The 20,877-nt window shown below is 35.3% G+C and overlaps 1 protein-coding gene across 7 annotated transcripts in view; it reads left to right on the forward strand.

The window, feature by feature from the left end:
* The window catches only part of LOC112052587 (kinesin light chain), a 76,845-nt gene that overhangs the window by 11,895 nt on the left and 44,073 nt on the right, over positions 1–20,877 (forward strand). For 6 of the 7 annotated variants that reach the window (XR_008251575.1, XM_052886244.1, XM_024091731.2 and 3 more), the window contains exon 2: positions 13,320–13,486. The exons of the other annotated variant lie outside the window; for it this stretch is intronic. Coding sequence is in view for 5 of the 6 variants with exons in the window: in XM_052886244.1 (XP_052742204.1) it covers positions 13,458–13,486 (29 nt within the window). In the remaining variant the exon portion in view is untranslated. The remainder of the gene's footprint in view (positions 1–13,319; positions 13,487–20,877) is intronic. 7 annotated transcript variants of the gene reach the window in all.

A 20,877-nucleotide genomic window follows, 5' to 3' on the forward strand; every position in this document is an offset into this window, starting at 1 on the left:
ATACGGCAATCTTGGTTATCGGTCAATTATGTAGTTGCAGTTTAATTTTTTTTTTATTATTCATAAGAAAGATTTGAATAGTAGATACTCTTTTGTGGAAAGTCTTCGTATTTTTCATGATTTTTTTATTATTGTAAGATCATAGTAGTTGTGGTTTGTAATGCGGTGGCGTGTATATGTTGGTCATCGTTGGTACTCCAATGAATAATAAGAAATGTGTGAGTTCACTCGCTGAAATTAATGGACGTACTTATTTAAATCTGATAAAGTTATGCTTCAAATAAAATTGCATGACTCTTTATTCAAGTATTTACCGCCGGCTCACACTATTCGAGTCGATTAATCCAGTGAGGTATTTCCACATTCGATTTGGAATGCATATCGGGCAATTAAAATATACTTGCACTTTTACACGCCTTGTTCTGTAATTAAACTTCTATTTTATCGCAATACTAAATAGCAGGCTGTTGTGTATTTAGGGCTGGTATACATATCAGACAAATGATATTTATTTCTGGCTATACTAGTTCAAATAAATAACGGTTTTGGTAATTAAACAGATCATTACAATTAAAAGAACTATTGGATATAAAAGATTTTTGATGTTCAAAGTCATTTTGGTAAAAGTGACACAAGAAGTGATGAGTGGTTATGTATTTTATGTTCACAGTAGGACTAGCCAACTCTAATCGGACATTTAAAATCAAAGCAATTGTACTTATTATCTTTGTAAAATAAATGTCAACCTAAAGTGATAACGCCCATCTCATTATTTGATTACTTAGTGGTATGAACAAAAGAACTTTCGAATTTCTTCGAATCAAAAATTGTTTAATATCTATTCCCATTATAAAAATGCTAAGTGTCTTTCTCTGAATTATCTCCATCGTATGTGTTTTATTAAAATTGCAATAAGCCACAAATTACAGGCTTGAATTTTGCGTAGAGCTTCAGAAGTAAGTTTTTTGTAGTAGAACTCACCTGTATCTGAATTCATCTGGGGAAGTATGCCATGCTCAACTATGCATTTCTGCAAACAGCTTAGTTGAGTCCCGGTCAGAAAGCTATGAACTTACAGGCACAATACTGCTCATCAGATTCGTCCACATTATTTTTAAATAGAGGAGACACTAAACTACAGGTTATATAAAAAAGAAAATTCCTTGTCCAATTTAAATTCATTAATAAGTTCTGTTGATAGGCAGTGCATTATTGTATATGTCGTTTAACTTGTCCCCATCTTGACGGGCACCTTACTTACCAATTTGTATATGATATACTCTTTCTAGTTCATGTTTGTGCAAAGGGTTTATGTATGTACTGGAATAATGTGAATCAGGCTTATAAATAGCCGTTTTGTGTACCTTTATATCGATTTCAACTTTGTTTGTAGCGTTGACCGCTTTGTGCTGTGAAGGCCTGAAACGTTCATTCGCATGTTGAATTTCAATTACATTAAATGCTCCTTTGTTCAGTTTTTCACCGACTTGATAAAAAATAGGAGTATTAACATTTTTAGGTCACTTGTAGAGCATCTACGTGATTTGGAATTAGTTATTTTTTTACTAAATATAACATTAAACTTAATAAACTGATATCATTGATGATATATTTCCCAGTTGAAAGGATTGTCCCATCAAAATTTATTAAGAGACTGTTTGATTTTCATCTTGACTGAATTTTAGATGCTTATTTATTTAATTTTCGGCAGTAGCTAAGTATCCTACTAGCAAAGTTCGCAACGTGATTTAGCGCTTCCAAGTTAGTGCGCTGCTCAAAAACTTTGATAAAGTTAGTTGCAAATATTGAAAAAAATTGTTAAAATAGTACGACTTTATAGAACTAGTAGTCCCAGTTTATCGATGTCTGATAGTAATGGTTCGTAGTATGTGAGTCAACGAATTCTTGCGTATCGTGAATTTAATTTCTGCCCACTTAGCATTCTTATTAACGCTCTGTTTGTCTTCAATTGTAATGCACTTTGCTGCACAACGCAAAAAGTTACAATAGTCGAGATTCCTGATATTTTATACATATATCCAGACTGTTACTATGCTAGCAAAGTAACCTGATAACTATTGTTATATTAAATATTATTCTAAATTAACTATTAAGCACAGTTAGTTTGAAATTAGAAGAAAAGGGATAAATAACTATGATAGAAAGTTTCACTATATGCAATTATTGTAGAATTTTTAGCAAAACTTGAATATAATCACGATTTTAACAAGATTGGGAATCACCTTAAAGCAGATCTTTCAAATCTGCAAGTTTGTGATCCAAAACTTTCAATTAAGTTAGTGTTGTATTTACAAGGAAGTAGATTTTTTAGTTGATTATGCGTTTCTAGTGAACATAATTGTTCATGTTTTGTTTTTAATTGTTCCTCTCTTGTAATTTTAATTCTGTCATTAAATTCTCTATCCGGTAGCGTGACCAATGTGAAATACATTTACGCTGATTACGAAGAAATATCGACTTTAATGCTTTGATATATAGTTGATTTAATACTGTAGATGTTTCTTTCAGACTGCTTTTTACAATTCTAAAAAGCAAAAATGCATCTACATTAATTTTAAATGATATATCTAACACACGGGTAAAATACCCAGGTTTCTTATACTTTACGTTTACTACCATAATACCATGTAGAATTGTCCATAAGATTTTTGATCTACCATGAACAGTGAGTCATTAGAACGTTAATCACGTTAGAATGATATCATAATACACAAAGTACTCGGATCTTTTCTGGCTCTCTATAACTCGATGCACACGTGAACAAAATTAAAATGAGTACATAAATGTACACCGACCCATTTTTCAGTAATTTTCATGCTTTGTATGTTTTGAAGCTTCATTCTTGTATATTATATAACTGTTGAATGTCAATTAATTAAACTAGATTGCAAAAGCAATTTCATTAGAGTTACTCAACATTCATAAAGGATTCTCTAAAACCTACCTCATTCCAACCCCGTTTAGTATTCCTCAACAAGACAAGATAGTTGCACGCGGCATCCCGAGAATGCAATAATTGCGAATTTTATACGCAGCTATTACGTTTCTTCCTTTGTTTGCACGATTTTTTGCCTGATATAAATTTTTCACTGCTTCATTTCTTTCTCGCCAAAGATTTATTATGTATCGAGTGTCTATCTAATGAAGCGAATCGCGCTGCGAACTCGTTGGGGAATGCAATCATCTTGCCCTATTTCATTGGAGGCTCAAATTGGATTCCAGTTGGAAACGTGTTTCCGTATCTTCTTCTACTTTAGTGTTCCTATTTTTCCTTTAGAATTGCCTTGAGCAAAGTAGCTCGAGTTTCCCTACTTACTGCTTCTACTTTAATGTTCTTATTTCCTCTTTAGAATTGCGTTGCATCGAGAAAAGCAGCTTACAAAATAAACTTTTAGGAAGAGCTGCTTTTAAAAATAAATATGTATATTGTACATCGCCAATGTTGTTTTATAATTTACCTTTTAAACATGTATTTATCCTCAGATCAATTTATCCTCTATTAAATTAACGAGGTTTAAATAATATTTCCTGTTCTACTATTTTTTGCATAATTTCAAACGCTATTTTCAATGGAATTAATGGGACATGACATTCATATATTGATATATCTGAACTTAAAAAAAAAACACGAAAGGGCATTGAGATTAATATCACCCGTAGATTATAGAATCTGTAACTTTGGGTAATTAACAACCTTTTCGGGTAGACTTGAAACTTTCTTTCCACTTGTAGAGCCTACGGTAGGCTCATGTTCGCTCAACAATTTAAAAGCTATAGTTGCAACTTCAAGAATCAACATTTTGCTATTTGTCAACTTACTCGTTGTATACCATGGTATACCATCACCATCAGCAAGTTCATGTAACAATAGAGTATTCTTTTCTTAAATAGAGCTTTTAATACTTGTAATTAAAATTTTTAATTCATGATTCTTTCATACATAACTTGCTAACATTATTGCAAAATGGTACACAAAATGTTTTACGCGCTATTTAAAACTATTAGTTTTCAAACTAAGGGTTCAAAAAGCTAAACAAAAAACTAACAAATAATTAGTCTCCTAATATTGTGATACAAAATTAGCTGACCACTTATCAGCTTTGTCGTCAGTGAAAAGTCTTTATAAATTTGATTTGATGGTGTTACAACGATCAATAAAACTTCAACGTAATTCTGCTCTTAAAATAAATTGTCCGTCCGTTGGCAGTTGTTAATATCCACCATCTGACCCATTTTGTCTTGTTCTCGTAATATTGAGACTAATGGCTTGGTAATCGGCGCGCTTGCTGCTTTAATGTTCTCCTAATTGAATTTAATAATAGATAATAATGGACGTTAAGTGTCTAAGCAAAGGTTAACTACTATTTTTACTCGATTTGTCTTAAAATTGCCTAATGTAAGGCATTATGATGTTTGGCACATCTTTAAAATGTACGTCTCTTCTTTCTAAAAGGAGTTGATAAAAATATATAGACTGCATTTGATTTTTAATCAGCATCAAAAATCCTACTATACCTAATTCTAACACCTCAAATACTAAGAATCTGATTGTTGTGTCCTGAGTATCTATCTCGTTTTTTGTTATCCTAGATTTTATTTAAATTTAATACTATCGGCTATCGGCTCGGGTTCAACTGTTTCAACTGTTGACGTTTCTGTGGGAATACGGAGACAAACAACCTTTGTCAGATTAAATACAGTCATCGTTACTCCCTAATAATATACCTTTCCAATAAAGATTTTTTAAAGTAATTTTTTTAAAAAGTGGGTTTGGCTAAAAGCGCAACTAACGATTTTTTCGTACATAAATACGTAACAAAAAAGCTTTAACTAATTACATTGATCAATCACTTATAAACCAGAACTCAATTATGATTTCTAAAATGTTGACAGCGTATTCAAAAGTAAATATATAACCACTGGTTAAGTTGTTACGATAACAACTCAATTACTTTTTATAGCAGTTGTATATGAAGCAGTTGTATTCAGGTGAAATTGATTGTTGGTTAAATTATCCATGTTTTAAATATGTTATTTATTGTTATCCTATTAATAATCCTATTATATTATACATAGGAAGTTTGTATGGATGTTTGTAACCCTTTAACGCCGCTACTACTGAACCGATTTGGCTGAAATTTGGAATGGAAATAGATTTTAATCAGGATTAACAAAGCTACTTTTCATCCCGGAAAAATCCTTGGTTCCCGCGGGATTTGTGAAAAACTGAATTCCACTCGGACGATTTCGTGGGCGTCCGCTAGTTACCCATATTTGATTTGATAGAGCTATTTCTATACTGTTATTTATATCCTTTAATGTTGGTTCTTATTTTTTTTATTAAGCGTCATTTCTAGATTTCTTTCTACAGATTTGTTAGAAGATATTTGTCAAAAAGAAAGTAACAAAATATTTTTGCTACTGCTTGTATACATGGAAAAACTTAGACTATACAGTTGCGTGTCCTAGACCCATTTGTATTATCGTAGATATGGTAACATTTATTACTTATTCACTCGCAAAACGTTAGTTAGCCGCTTGTTTATATATTAAAATCTATGCTTGCGTTGCCGACGAAATCAGATTTGTAAATGAATAGATATTTGCAACTGATTAACCCATTTTATCGGAGACTCAAAGTGAATTCTTGCGTTCCGAATTTCTAAAAATTACGGCAATGGCCTGGTTCATTTTATAGCTACTTTCCATGAAGCTATAGTCAAATGGATGATGGATATTAAAATTTACTCGTAAAAGATAAGAAGCTTATTTTTAGTCCAAAGGTGGAAAGGTGTCTACTCGTATGTATGACTTATAAAAAATTGTCTACCATAGTTTCTTCAATATTATGTTTTAACTGATAGGATTTTGTAGTCACACATATTATGACAACTTGTCAAAATAAATATTTTTGGAATTTTGCTTTCGGATACCTAATAATTTTTTGGTCCTTCGAACACGTTGGCTAAAATAATTAGTATAGAATTTCTGTACTTAATCCTTGTTAATAGTTCCTTGTAAATGTTTGTAATGAAATTCTTGTAATGCTTCATATCATTCTTAACGTAAGGTCTCAACTCAACGCTATTAAGAAATTTAGTTCTTTGACAGAATCCTAGTAAGACTCGGTAAGTATGATCCAATTAGTCGAATGTTGTACAAGTATAAACGTCTACAGAGACGACTTTACACGTTTCAACTTTTGAAGATTATTATGAACCAGCGGACGCCCGCGACTTCGTCCACGTGGAAGTCAATGTTAACTTTCATCTCCTCTTTCACCATTTTAAAAATTCTTGAGTCACGTTATATTTCGCATTTTTTTATGATTTATGAACAAATTTTTAAAATTTACTCTAAAAATGAAGGACTTTCCATACAAACTTTCAACCCCTATTTCACCCTCTTCTATTTTTATTTAAAGGTCAAAACGTGCCTTATGTTTTGCTCTAAGGTCCCATTTACCATTATACCAAACTATTTAATGTAAAATTAATGTGTAGCGCTGGGCATTGCTTTTTTGCAATGAACGGCTAATGCTGAGCTGTATACCCTTTTTGTTTAGTGTCACAGACAGTCATAATTATAATATTAATTATAAATAGGATGTACTGTTTGTGACACTAAAAATGAATAAACTTATTTTCTTTCTGTTCTTTCTTTCTAGTTGTAATCAACTCAATAATTTCTTTTCAAAAAGGTTCAACATTGACCTTTTGTACAAATAATTATTATGTTAGATTATTTTTCTGAACGATTTCAAACTACGTACGTAATGTAGGTACACAATTTGTAAGCAACATGTAGGTAAGCAGTTTGTTTCGCTTTCATCAGCAAACAATATTGTAAAAGGTAAGAACAATATTAAAATAGAAAATATTATGAAAGGCTTTTTTCATGTAAAGAGTAACCAAATGAGTTTCTTACGTCTGCTAATTAAATCTATGTAGCTTTGTCCGGATTTAACCAATATCATGAGCTTAAATGTTCCTTGGATTTCGTGACTCAGGACTTCTTAATAAAAAAAAGCCTTGTTAATTAATTAGATCTGCCTCAATATTTTGTTTTTGTTTATAATATGTTTTCCTCCTATTTATGATTGAATCGCCAGTCTTTAAGTGAAGTAAATTAAAGAATACCCAAAATATCATCGATAATGTCGGAAATTACACCTTGTTTAACACTTTTCATTTGCCAAACTTGTTTGTACACACTATACATAAAATAGAATAAGTAGTGTAGTGTGGAATAGCAAGATAAAAATATTTATCATAAAATAATTCGTAGATTTTAGTATACATATCCGAGAATCTTATACTTCTTGGAAATCACTACTATTAGCCAAATAATAGGTTTACTTCTGTGCAAAAAGTTGAAATGAAGCCTAATGAAAAACGAGGAAATTGAAAATGAAGAATAGTTAAATAACAATAGTGCCATGAAAACCAATCATAAAAGCACGTCATAAGAGATTGTTTTTGCTTTACAATTTAATCGATTGACTACGTATATGGATGCAATAAACGCAATAACTTTATTTTTTTTAGTATACAATGCAGTTTTTCCATTGTCACAGATTAACATATGTACAAGTGTACAAAAGTAAACAATCTTGATATTTACATATTTTTCTATAAAGTTTTACTGATGTAAGTGTGGACAATAGACAATTTATTACATAATGTTTACTTAACTCATACATAAGCAGATAAGAGAATCACGACTTCGTCCTTGTTTATTATTGTGTTTTTCTATGTGTAGTATCGCACTAACATAAAAATAAATATATTGGTACTGTTTAGTTTACCATCGATATCAAAATAAATAAAGTTATTGGAGTTGTATCAAAAACAAACAAACAAATCTCACTCATAACACGAGACAATGATCTAAAGGGATCAACGACACACCAACCACCGCGATGCGTAGGAGTTGGTCTATTTTGATTACGATTATGTCTTGTCCCCTTTTCGCATAGCGGTATTGATAGCCACCTCTCTTTCGGACGTGGATTGTGCAATAATTGGCATGAAATGTTGTGTATTTTTGTGTGTGCCAAAAAATACACGTGCGTGTTCTGGTAGATGTTAAGAAAACTTCTTGATTTTTATTTTATAGTAACATTCTATAGTTATAAGTTCTAGTTTATTTTCTTTATAATATAATACTAACAAATTCATTGTTCTGTGAAAATTACAGTAGGTACGCTTTACCATAATCGTCTTAATCGTCACAGTATATTTGCTATTCATTTTTACACTTATATAAAAAAGAGATAATCGTAATTTAAAATTTAAGTTACGAGCGATACAGGGGTTTTTTATTAGGTATCACAATTTCACTATGTTGTTAAGAAGCCTAATGAAAAACAAATTCCCAAGCTGTCTTATAGCAGCTGCATTAGAATATAGTAATACTCGTATATAATAACTATATCATCGATAGTTTTTGATTACTCTGAACACTATTAAGATCAAACTGAGTCAACTAGACGTATCTTATTTCTTGTTTCAGTGTTTGTTGTCACAATATTCGTATTACAAAAACCACTGCGCATTTTATGCAGTGCTTAAGAACTTGCACTTAATTTTATTGTTATTTTGGTAGCCACCTCTTTCGTCTTTAGTAAGATTTGTGTTTTCTTGATTAGGTACATTAAATTCACTTGAAACGGTTTTTTCATATTAATCCTTAATGGTTGTAACGGCTTTATTATTTCAATAAAACGTTAAATTAAACCGAAATCTTCGTTCTGGTTTATAGCGTGAACGAACGACCGATCGTGACTCTGGTACATGACTTGTACAATTCGCAGTGTTAATATTGGTTTTATTTGGAAAAATTGCTGCATTAAATCTTGATTCGTTTTGCTTTGCTTCCGATTGTTCGTATGATGTATAAATATTAGTTTTATCTTCATCTTCTTCTTCAAATCTAATAACGAAGGTGTCGGTGCCGTATACTGGTTTTAATAGTTTTAATTTTTTCTGTGGTTTGTGTGGCAACTTGTTATTTTTGTACCAAATGCATATATACCAACTTAAACCTATAATTACCATTATAATGAAATGCAATTTATTGTTAAAATAAGTCCTTTTACAATGGTGCTGAGGACTCTAATTTAAGTTTGATAAACCTGTATCTCAGGATCCTAAATGTAATGATGTACTTATTTTTGAAGTGATAACTTCTTCGTACGTAACGTTACCCCGCTTCGTAACGTAATGCGTTACGGCGCCACTCAGTCTGGCTTCTCTTTCTCTACGCATACGGCAGCTGCATCATACGGCAATTTATCACTTCTGTCGAGCGTTCCGAGACTCGTTCTGTCGAGACCGAGAGATTTTTTTTTATTTATCGTTTCTCATATTTTTTTTTGCTAAAACTCAGGTTTACTCACACTTTACAATAAAGGAGTTTACACCGTTTTGGTTTCATTGTTGATGTTTAGGTACAAATTATTCTTGTCAGAAATTTAATTTCATGGCCATTTTAATGCTTTATGAAGCTAAATTCTTCATTTAAATTTTCCATTTCTGTTTTTTTTTATTCGACATAAAGGTTCATCTGTAGTCAATGATTTTGTAAAATTTTGATTGTATAATTTATTTATTTATTTATTTATTTATTTATTTATTATCATCATAACTTAAAACTAGCCTTACAGGTATCACCTAATTCGCTAGCTTAGTACTATATTATAAATCTAAAACTTAATTCTATTTACCTATATACATTACAATTAATATTACCTACTTAGTATAACAAATACACCACTCAGCAATCCTTGTGAGTTCACTCAGAGTACAAGAGAAGATGTCGATGTTTTCAGCTACGACGTTCAGAGTGCGAAGTGCGCACGTCAACGGAGCTTTTTTGGCTAAAATAGTACGTCCGCTCGGTACCACCAGCAACTGAGGCTTGCGTCTCCGCGACACGTAACGGTCCGGGACGTTTAGGCTCACCTGTACTAGTACCTCCGCATTATACACCTTTCCTCTTAAGAGTTTAAAGATATATAACACGAGTGCCAGTTCCCTCCTAACCCGCAGTTCATTATATCCGACCATACCTAGTATAAATAACGTTGGGTACATTAATGGATAGTATGGGTATACCCCATACAGCCTCATATACAAATATCTAATAAATTTATTCTGTACGCGCTCCAACATCAGGCTATATTTAACCTCATGTGGAGCCCATATGACCGAGTTACTTTCTAACTGGCTTCTCACCAAAGCATTATAAAGCACTATTACCGCTTTTATGTTGCTGAAGCCCCTAACAGTACGTAGCAAAAAACCTAAATTTTTGTAGGCTTTCTTGCAGCACTTTGTTATGTGATTACGAAACGTCAGCTCCGTGTTCAAAATCACCCCCAGGTCCTTCACCTCCGAAACTCTCGAAGCTGGTACCCCATCGATCTTATAATCATAACGAAGGGGAGACTGTGCCTTAGAAAACGAAATTATGGCACATTTAGAAGTGTTAAATTGTAACTTATTGTCCTCACTCCATTTAACTACTCGATTGATGTCATTTTGTAATCTAACACAGTCATTCTCATCGTCTACAGTCAAAAAGAGTTTGAGGTCATCTGCGAACAACAAGCACTTTGCGTTCTTGATCACCAGAGGCAGGTCATTTATCATTAAAATAAACTGTAAAGGTCCTAGGTTGCTCCCTTGACTCACACCAGATCTGGTGAAATACGGTTCAGACCTATAACCACCGTAATCCACATATTGCTGCCTATCCCGTAAGTAACTCGCAAACCAGTTCAGAAGATGTTTAGTGAACCCAACCGATGCTAACTTTTTTAAGAGCACGTCGTTATCTACTAAATCAAAAGCCTTTTTAAAATCAAAATATGCTGCATCAGTCTGTCGCCCCCTGTCCAGTGTTGGAACAATATTAGACATATACGTGAGAAGGTTGCTCGTCGTACTCCTCGCTGGTCTGAATCCATGCTGCGCGTCCGATAGCTGTACGCTGACCTGGTTATATATGTTTTTGTGGATCGCTGACTCTAATACTTTTGCGGGAGTGGACAGCACCGCTACAGGCCTGTACCCCTCTAACTGTGTTCCCGATCGACCTTTAGGAACTGGGACGACTCTTGTTAATTTCCAAATCTCCGGAAACACAGCACCTTTAAGACACTGATTAAATATGTAATGCAGTGGCTCCGCTAGTACCCATCTACAGTCTCTGAATAGGTACGGTGGTATGCCATCTGGTCCCGCGGACTTTTTCGGCTTAAGTTGTGTAAGCGCCTGTCTTACCTCGTTCAAGGTCAATCGATCTACGTGAACCCGCGCTGCTGTGTTTGCTCCACCCGCTTCCGCTATAGCTGCGTCCACATTCAAGTCTGCTCGCTCTGGGCTATAAATCGAATGGAAGTAGTGAGCGAACTCTGCAGCACATTGCTCCGCACTCAACAGAACCCCATTCTTTAAAACTTTTTGTGGACCCCTATTACCCCTTTTTGATTTTGTAAAGTTCCAAAAGGATAAGGGATCCCTAAGGAGTTGATTCTGAACCCGGCGCTTATAGTCTTCGTGAGCCACTTCTATCATACTTTTGACCATTGCCCTGCTCCGCGAAAATTTATCATAATCGTCCCTCGAATTACTAGTTTTGTACCGCCGGTGAAGATCTGCTTTCAACTTTATGTTGCGAATTAATTCAACCGTGTACCACTCAGGGTAATTATACCCGGGGGATACAGGATTTCGCTTTTTTTTCGGAACCCAGCCATCGATTATTGACTTTAGAATATCATAAAAATACCTCAAACTATCCTCCAATTCCAAATTATACATCGGAGTCCAGTCCACGGCCGCGATCTCCGAGTACAGTGAAACAAAATCTGCTTTATAAAAATTCCAACCTAACGGGGTAGAAGGGCACTCTCCAGGTAGTCCCTCGTCTGCGTGGCGGTGTGAAGGCAACGTCAGGCTGATCTCGAGCGGTGGGTGGTGAGCGTCGACCGCCACGAGCGGCGCCGTCGCCGCGCGCACGCACACCCTGCCGTCCGCTGATAAAGCACTCAAAACCAGATCCAAACATCTGTCGTTACAATTACTTACTGTGTTACTCTGAGTGAACTCACAATAGGTCTGGAAATATTCATAATAATTATTTATACACAAAGAACACGAATACATGTTAAAGTCTCCTACTACTACTACCTCTGTATAACTACTACAAAGTCTTTCTATAATTCCAAATAATACCATATACTCGCTTTCACAGCTATTAGGCGGTATATATACGACACATAACAACAACAAAAACCGTTCACGCAAGTGTACTGTCGCAGATACCAGTTCAAACGAATGCGCATCTATGTCTACATCACACTGCACTTGCCGCAGTTCAAGGCGCGGTGTGGCCACGAGAAACGCGCCACCTTGCTTACGACCATCTGCTCGGTCGCACCTTATAATTGTATATCCGGGTGGAATTAACTCAGCGTCGTGGATAGATTCATTACACCCTGTTTCTGTTACTGCGAACAAATCTGCATTGGAGGAGACCACCCCAGCGTAAAACTCTTCTAGTTTTGTTCGCAGTCCTCGAACGTTTTGGTAAAACAACTCCAATGATTTATTTCGACTATTAATCTCCTGTCTTTGGGCGTTTAGCGATCCTCCGAAACCAAATCCATTCACAGAATTCGACATTCACAGGCCAAATTTCTGATTGACACAATTGCTCATATTTGCTCTCTTTCTCTATTATAAATTATTATAAAATTTTAAAATCTCTATTATAAAATTTTCTCTATTATAAATGAGGCATAATCTCGTTCAGTCTTATGTTTGATTTTTTCAACCTTAATTGGTACATCTATTAATTTTTCACGGACGTACTTATCCAGAATTTCTTCTGTAGTGTCCTTCTGTAGACGCCATACATGTAAAAATTTTTTCTTTTCCATACCTCTTATTTCAGTAGTTTGTATACTCCCGCCTCTTCTTACTTCCCTATTCGGAAACCTGCTTTTCTTCCTGTTTACTACAATCTCGAATCCGTCATTATGCGCAGTGGTTGTTTGAGATGAGTTTTCGTCGCTTACTACTGGTTTGAAGGTTTAATTAATTATTGTCTGTTATTGTATATTCTTTAGTCTACACTTAGTCGGACACTCTATCAACTTAGTGTTAGGTTACATTCTTGGGGTATTTTAGTGCCGCTTGGTTTTTCACAACTAATCTTTTAAGTAAATACATGCAACCTTCTTATTTAAGTCATAAATATTTTCTTGAAAATATCTATCTATCGTGCAGGTGCCGTGTTTTGATAACAAACTTAATATACAATAAACAATTTTGATATAGTTATTGAGTAATAGTGATTAGTGTGATACTGTTGTGTGTGACTAGTGCAGTGGGATGGATACGAGCTGTTAGCGCGCACAACGTACGATGTCGAAGACCTTAAACGCCTACAGAATGTGAGTATACTTTCGAAGTAACCTACTCAGCTTCGGCCGCGGCTAGCTGCCTTATTGGCAAAGACGTACCGGACCGAGAACCTTATTCTTCCTTTTTTCTCGGGGGGGGGGGGGGGGGGGTCTATTTGTGAGATAACCGATAAGCTGGGGTACAAGACATGTAAAGCGGGACTTTACCACTAAAACCCGCTCGATGACCACCCTACCACCCACGCATTCTGGTAGGCTCCGGAACCTCACTTAAACTCGCCAGTACCTCCGTTGCACTACGGCTCTAGCGCTCGTCTAAGAGTATGGTTTTTTATACACCACGTATAGCAGCTTGGACCTACATGGACCGAGAACCTGCGACAGCCAGTTTTTTTTTTACTTTGGAAGGTTTCAAGGCTTTCCAGGTTCCAGACTTTTAATCATCCAAGTATATAATATAGCGTCTTTTTTTATGTTTCATTTGCTATCGCGGTTTCACTGGCGTAGTTTTATTCCCACGGTAATGCAGGGATAAAACTTTTAAATCGGTCCAGTACTTTTAAGTTTATTCTTACATACAAAAATACAAATGTTCCCTCTTTATTGGTGTAGATAATATGAGGAATCATGTCCCCAGTCACGTCAGTTGTGCATGACAACATGAAGATCGCGACCAACATACGATCAGTTTTATCGGATGTCCTGCCGTTAGCGCTGCAGGCACGTGGACTTGTATTTGGTGGGGAGTTGCTAGCATTACCTAAAAAAGCAAGGCCTCTAGCGAAGACTTGCCACGAAGCTAAGGCTCTGACGCCTGACATCATTCCTCATGATATCCAATGATATTAAATACTGTTAGATGTGTTACTAGCGCATGAAAAATGAGACGTTCAAAATAGGAAATTAATAGTCAACTCAATGTTAGTTGTGGTCAACAACGAACGTTATTTAAACAAATAATGTCGAATGTGTTCAGGAAATGTAAAAACTATATATACTCAGTATTGTAGCCTATTATTCGGATCACTTTTTGCGGTGATTTTGTAGAGACGTAACCGATCTATAATATAAAATTATCATTGATGATATCCCGTAAAAAAAATTCAAAAACATGCGTTTTATACTTGGCAACTTGAGGATCTGGATCCTCAAAACTTGCTACCTTTCAAACCTATGGTAGAATGGACTGACAAACTTGCCTTCATAAAATGAGGCATGTCTCGTCATAACAGGCTCTCCTTCTATTACAAAGAACATAATAAAAAAAAACAGTATTCTATTAGTGTGATGACAAAAAATATCTTTTAGAATGGAGGTAGGTGTGCCGTGTGTTATTCATAATAACTGTTGTCCAAATAACGGCGTCGTTTACCAAGTGTGTCCAAATCTCGTACAAGTAGGCACAGTTAATGAATCTATTTATACAGTTGTATATACAACGAGGTCGAATATCCATTTCATGAGTTTGCTCAAAAGGACGAGGCGCTTGCGTAAGCTCTCCAGAGTTCAAGGGCGGGAGGACGAAGGGCGACAATGGATCAATTTCTCTGACGTACTTCGTCCTTCGTGTTCTAAAGTTTGAGTTTCATTCAAGTTAATTCGAAGTTGAGAAAGCTATAATAATCCGGGTGCCGGATGGAGTCCAGTGTGCATAATATGAGGACATTCGGTTTACAATTCTGAACTCAGAAAAGCATGCAGACTATGATTCTGGGTGTTGCCAGGTTTGTTGGTACCCCACTACCTTCGATGATGAGTTAATGAACTCTGTGAAACTGTGAGGGACTTTTGAGTACACAGGGAATTGGCTTTCAGGACACCAGATTGAGGGACCTCTTCACAAAACGCGCCATCTCAAGGATTACTGGCTACTGTATCCGACTGTTGATACAACAGTCATATAGAAGGCAATGTAGATGACAAACGGCCACGAGGTCGGATCTACTCAAAGAGACAGGTGTCCGCACCTTTTACAGTGCCGTTCAAATGGCCACCTTACATGACGGAAGAGTGTAGTGTAGTGTACATCAAAAGATTACTCGCCAAGGGGGGATCACAATCCTTAGTCATGAAGGATAGAGATAGAGACAACAGTCATATAGTAGACATATCTTCGAAATTACTTCGGGTCTGATGATTACTTACATAGTTTTTTTTTACAAGTTAGCCCTTGACTGCAATCTCCCATGATGGTAGGTGAGTTTTTGCATATTGTTAATATACATATCACACCCACAATTTCTGTTCCACAATTTTTATCCAATATCCCAAAGCGAGACTGTAAGATCCGTTTCAGACATGAAACCTAATAAATTAAGTGTCATATCAAACAAAAGGAAAACACAAAGGAGTATCGTTCACTGCAGGTAAACTTGGCAACTTGCCCGAAGCAACTGGTTTATGTCCAAGGAAATTGCATTTTTTGGTATATTTGATACGACTGAAACTTAATGCGAAATTTTAATAAAAAAATATAAAATGATTTCTATTACATTTTTTTTTATAAATAATACACTCGGAAAAAAGATTTAAATTAAATAGGCATTAACTCGTAATTATAGAGCTAACAAAAAACTTTTCTTATTATAAGTGCTATCTATCCTAAGATATTCAGCAGTTCTCATTAAAAAAAACACTCTTGATATTATTTTATTTAATTACACACAAAAAGATTGTAAAAGTCCTATATACAGACATTCGAAAGCCAACATTTTTTTTCATTGTTTTCAAAGTAGCAAACAAACGAATGAAAAACATCATTAAGTTAAATCTCAAGTCAAGTCAAGTCTTTTCACTACAACATATATTTACGTACATTATTTTAATGGGTGAAACAAAGGACTATCATAAAATAGTATTTAAAAATCCAGCCAAAAATAAAAATGAAACCATAAGTCCTTTTAATAGAGGCGAATGGAGCTTACAGGGCTGCATTGGTTTTTAAAAGAGAAAAGGGCGAGAGAACAAAGGCTTTTACGTGCTGGAAAATGCAGGAAAATGTAAAACAAAGCTTAGCTAATCCAATTAGGATACGTCACCGGACCTCCGGAAGGGTAATCGATGCGTCTAGACAAACTGGGGGGCAGAGTGGTGCTCAAAAAGACCCCCGACATAAACCGAGAATGAAATATATGTTATTTTAAGTCTGTGTCATTGATGCTAACAATCAAAGATACACGTTTATCACTTAAGGGACCTCCAGGCTTATTCACTACTTACTGATGCCGCGCGGTTTCATCCGCGTGGTTCCCGTTACCGTAGGAATACAGGTATAATATATAGTCTATAGCCTTCCTCGATAAATGGGCTATCTAACACTGAAACATTTTTTGAAATCGGACCAGTAGTTCCCGAGATAACCGCGTTCAATCAAACAAACAAACAAACTCTTCAGCTTTATAATATTAGTATAGATCTTTGGTTACTTGAGTTAGGCTAGTTGACATATACGAAATTGAGATGCTAAGTAACAAATATCATGCGGTACTGGTGGATAACTTATAGTAGGTAGATCATTTTGTCAATTGATTTGATGTTTATTTTAATACGTTGATAATAAAGACCAATATAGTGAATAGGCCAGCAGGGGTGTGTTTCCGCTATTTTATACTCATCGATTCGCCTATAACAAGTTTGATTAGAATTTGAACTTTATTTCTATGGGATGCCAAAAATAAAATGGCACTAACAACGAAGTTGCCATGCAAATGAGCGATGTCACATCGCTGTAACTATACAGAATGCAGGGCCTGTGGTGTTATTCTATAATGATGCTTTTTGAAGTATAACTTTACGCACGCTTGGCTTGGGGATTAACCCGGTGAATGAGTTACGAAAAGTGTGATCGGGCGAGGCGAACGGACGTTGAGAGGAAGACCTAAAAAAATGTATTTCAGTTGTGTGGACTACAGCACACTCGTTTTTGCCTTCCGAACCATTATGTCATTGTAAGAAGTACTTGTAGACTTTGTTTACTTGAGCTTGACTTTTTTGTTCTCGGGGAGGAAAAAAATCCTTCCGCACTTCTACCGGGTAGCCGGCAGGGCATCCTACTTCACGGAGACTAAAAACCACAACCCTTGTACTCCATGGTCAGCACGGAACTGCTTGGCATTTGTTCACGCTTACTTGAACTTGACTAGCTTCTCCTAACTTACGCCGGCGAATCAGTTCGTGAAATTCAGTTATTTTCAGGTAACTTTTATTCTATACGTCCGATCGTAGTGAAACAAAGCCTATATTTTTAAAAAAGAATATTTGCCCTATTATCTTTTTAATAAGACGAATATTCTACTCCAACTAGTCGGGAAAGACTATTTAGTAGTGGCTGGCGGCTCGAGACCGTTGTGCTTGGAGGTCCATGCAACAGTCCTTTGTCCAGCAGTGGACGTCATCGGCTGATGATGATGATGATGAGGAGTGGGTACGATAATAATAGACCAACGGGGTGGGGATCGAACCACGCTGATGCGTCCGACCGCTTTTACCGTTGAGCTTTTTCGGCGCAGCATTGTTGCTCCTGAGTTAGCTCACCTGTGAAAACCGCATGATAATGATTCTTTCAATAGATAACATAATAAGTGAACATACAAACATAAGTAGTGACAGGAAGATAAAATATCAATTCCTTTGAATATTTAAGTATATCTTGGATTACGTATATCAAGGACATGTGCTTAATTTCCCTTACAAAATTAAAAATAAAAAGACACGAGCACTAACGAGAGGCGCGGCCATTTTATGCAAACAAACTGATGTCATCCGAGATGCGTAGCGAAAATGTGAGCTGAGTTAAACTGTATTTTTCTTGTTTCGTTTTTCACAAGGCGATAGACCAATAGTGTTGAACCATGTGGTCTTGGAATGAAGCAAGGCTCCAGATTCCTTATTGTCCAGATATAAAACGTACAATTTTAAAAATATTATAGAGCTTATATACAATACTGCAAACTTAACAGCCCGGATTCATACACTAATAGGCACTTTTTTTTAAATTTATCGTTCTACTACAAAAAGTTAATTTTTTTTTTTAATATTTTTTCGAAACGTGATAACATGAAAATTTTAGTTTTTAAATATGTTTTTGACAATACGACTGTCGGTCATGATGGTCCATATTTCAACTGTTTCATGACGTCATTATAACAAATCCTTTACAAACGGAGCGTTTGACAAATATATTAGTTACCAATTAGTTTGACGTTTAGTACATCAATAACATTGTGACGTCACAAAATGGACGACAGCGTTTTTGTCGTTTGGAAAATTAAAAAAAAAAATACATGATTTTTAAATTAAGTTTTATAAGAAATCCTTAACTTTTATTCATTAATAACGATATAATATTTAATGCGAAATTAATATTGTTTATATTAAATTTGATATGAGTCAATCACTCTATTATAGTAATGGTCGACGATTTGAACGTGTTTTCCGAGTCACTGAGTTCTCTAGTGAGATCGCAAAAATTCTTAGTAGAATATCCTTTGTAAAACGTCTAATACCGTAAGCCTTGGGAGGGCTGTCGCCCTTGGTTGCCTGGCGACGGGGATATTTTATGCTCCTCGCGTAGGCTATTACCACCTACCCCTGCGAGAGGGGGCGAAACTTAGACAAGGTAACCTCCCCTTTCCTGATATATTACACAAACATAACTAAGGACACACTGATACGAGTTTTCTAAATTATATTAGTTTCATCGATATATTACAGAAACAAGGATACAATGAGCTGGCTTTTGTAGCTAGTGTTTTTTTGTTATATAAGTTTTTTATGTGATCAGATATTATGTGTATATATTATGTGATCAAATTGTCATTGCTGGCACAGGATTTCCTTTAACTAATGATTGAAATTATCGCAGAAATCTAAAACATTTTTAAGACTGTTTTAATTTATAGCAATACGATAACTTTTATATTTATTTATACGTAGTTATAAGTAAATATTTTGTACATTATATTGGTGTTGATTTACGAAAGTCTACAATGTACAATAATATATTTATCTATTAGGGACCTTTTTAAAACGATTGGGTGAGATTCATTATTTTCTGTAAATGTTTACGTAAACCTCATAACATAAAAGTTAGCAATAACAACTTCTACCAAGTTCAAACAGCGTACAATAAATTATTATTGATTGATTTATTTTGTCTAACGAATTCAAACTGAAACGCCAATCAAATTCTAACTCTACAAATTGCTTTCTACGGTTCACTCCAAAACTGAAAACTTTTCCTGAAGAATCCTCAGATATTGACTCTATAATGTTTAATTGTAAAGACACATCACAACTTGAACAACAGTTTAGTTAATATTATTTTTATAACCAAGAAGCATTCATAAAGAATCTAATTAATAAAGCAGGTTATTTAAGTGTTAATAACGGATCTTTCTTGGGACTTACATTTACAAACACTATAAATCCATCCAAATGTAGTTTCTTCCAAGTAACTGTAGTGATGCACCCGTAGTTTTTGCGCGGTAGGTAATCGTTATGTATGAAATTGTCGTTGGTTATTTTTAGAAATCCAATGCCACAGTGTATGACGCGACAGGACGACGTGATGGCAAGTGACAGTCCCATGTTTGTTGCACAAGGACAAAGTTGTTCTGTTTTGAGTGTGACATTAGCATCTCGTGATATACTTTTTGGAGAAAGCCATTTTTATCGCTTGAACCAAAACTGAGGTGATAATATACTCGTAGTATTGTTTATCGTGTATAGCTGTGTGTGGTATAGTAGATCCCAAATTATAGGAGGATGAGTAAATTTTTTTTTTAGTCCGTGATAGCCCAGTGGATATGACACTCTGCCTCCGATTCCGGAGGGTGTGGGTTCGAATCTGGTCCGGTTCATGCATCGCCAACTATTCAGTTGTGTGCATTTTAAGATATAAATATCACGTGTCTTAAACGGTGAGGGAAAACATCGTGAGAAAACCTGCTTACCAGATAATTTTCTTATTTCTCTGCGTGTGTGAAATCTGCCAATCCGCATTGGGCCAGCGTGGTGGACTATTGGCAAGACCCTTCATATTCCGAGAGGAGACTCGAGCTCAGCAGTGAGCCGAATATGAGTTGATAACGACGAGTAAATTTTGATAGAAAGCTGCTTTTGTGGAAAAAATTCTTAGTACATAATTGAAGCGATGAAGAGCGCATATGCCATGCTACGCCAATGCGAAGATATAATTTTTTCCATCATGATCAAAATATTTTTGACACCATTCGCCAGCCAAATTAATGACATCAGGAGTTTTGTATAGGTGTTGATATATAATTTACTAGCTGACGCCGCGCGGTTGTACCCGCGAGGTTCCTGTTTCCGTAGGAATACGGGGATAATATATAACCTATAGCCTTCCTCGATAATCTAACAAGAATTTTTCAAATCGAACCAATAGTTCTTGAGATTAG

This window comes from Bicyclus anynana, chromosome 16 (genome assembly GCF_947172395.1).
Source record: "Bicyclus anynana chromosome 16, ilBicAnyn1.1, whole genome shotgun sequence".
NCBI lineage: Eukaryota > Metazoa > Arthropoda > Insecta > Lepidoptera > Nymphalidae > Bicyclus > Bicyclus anynana.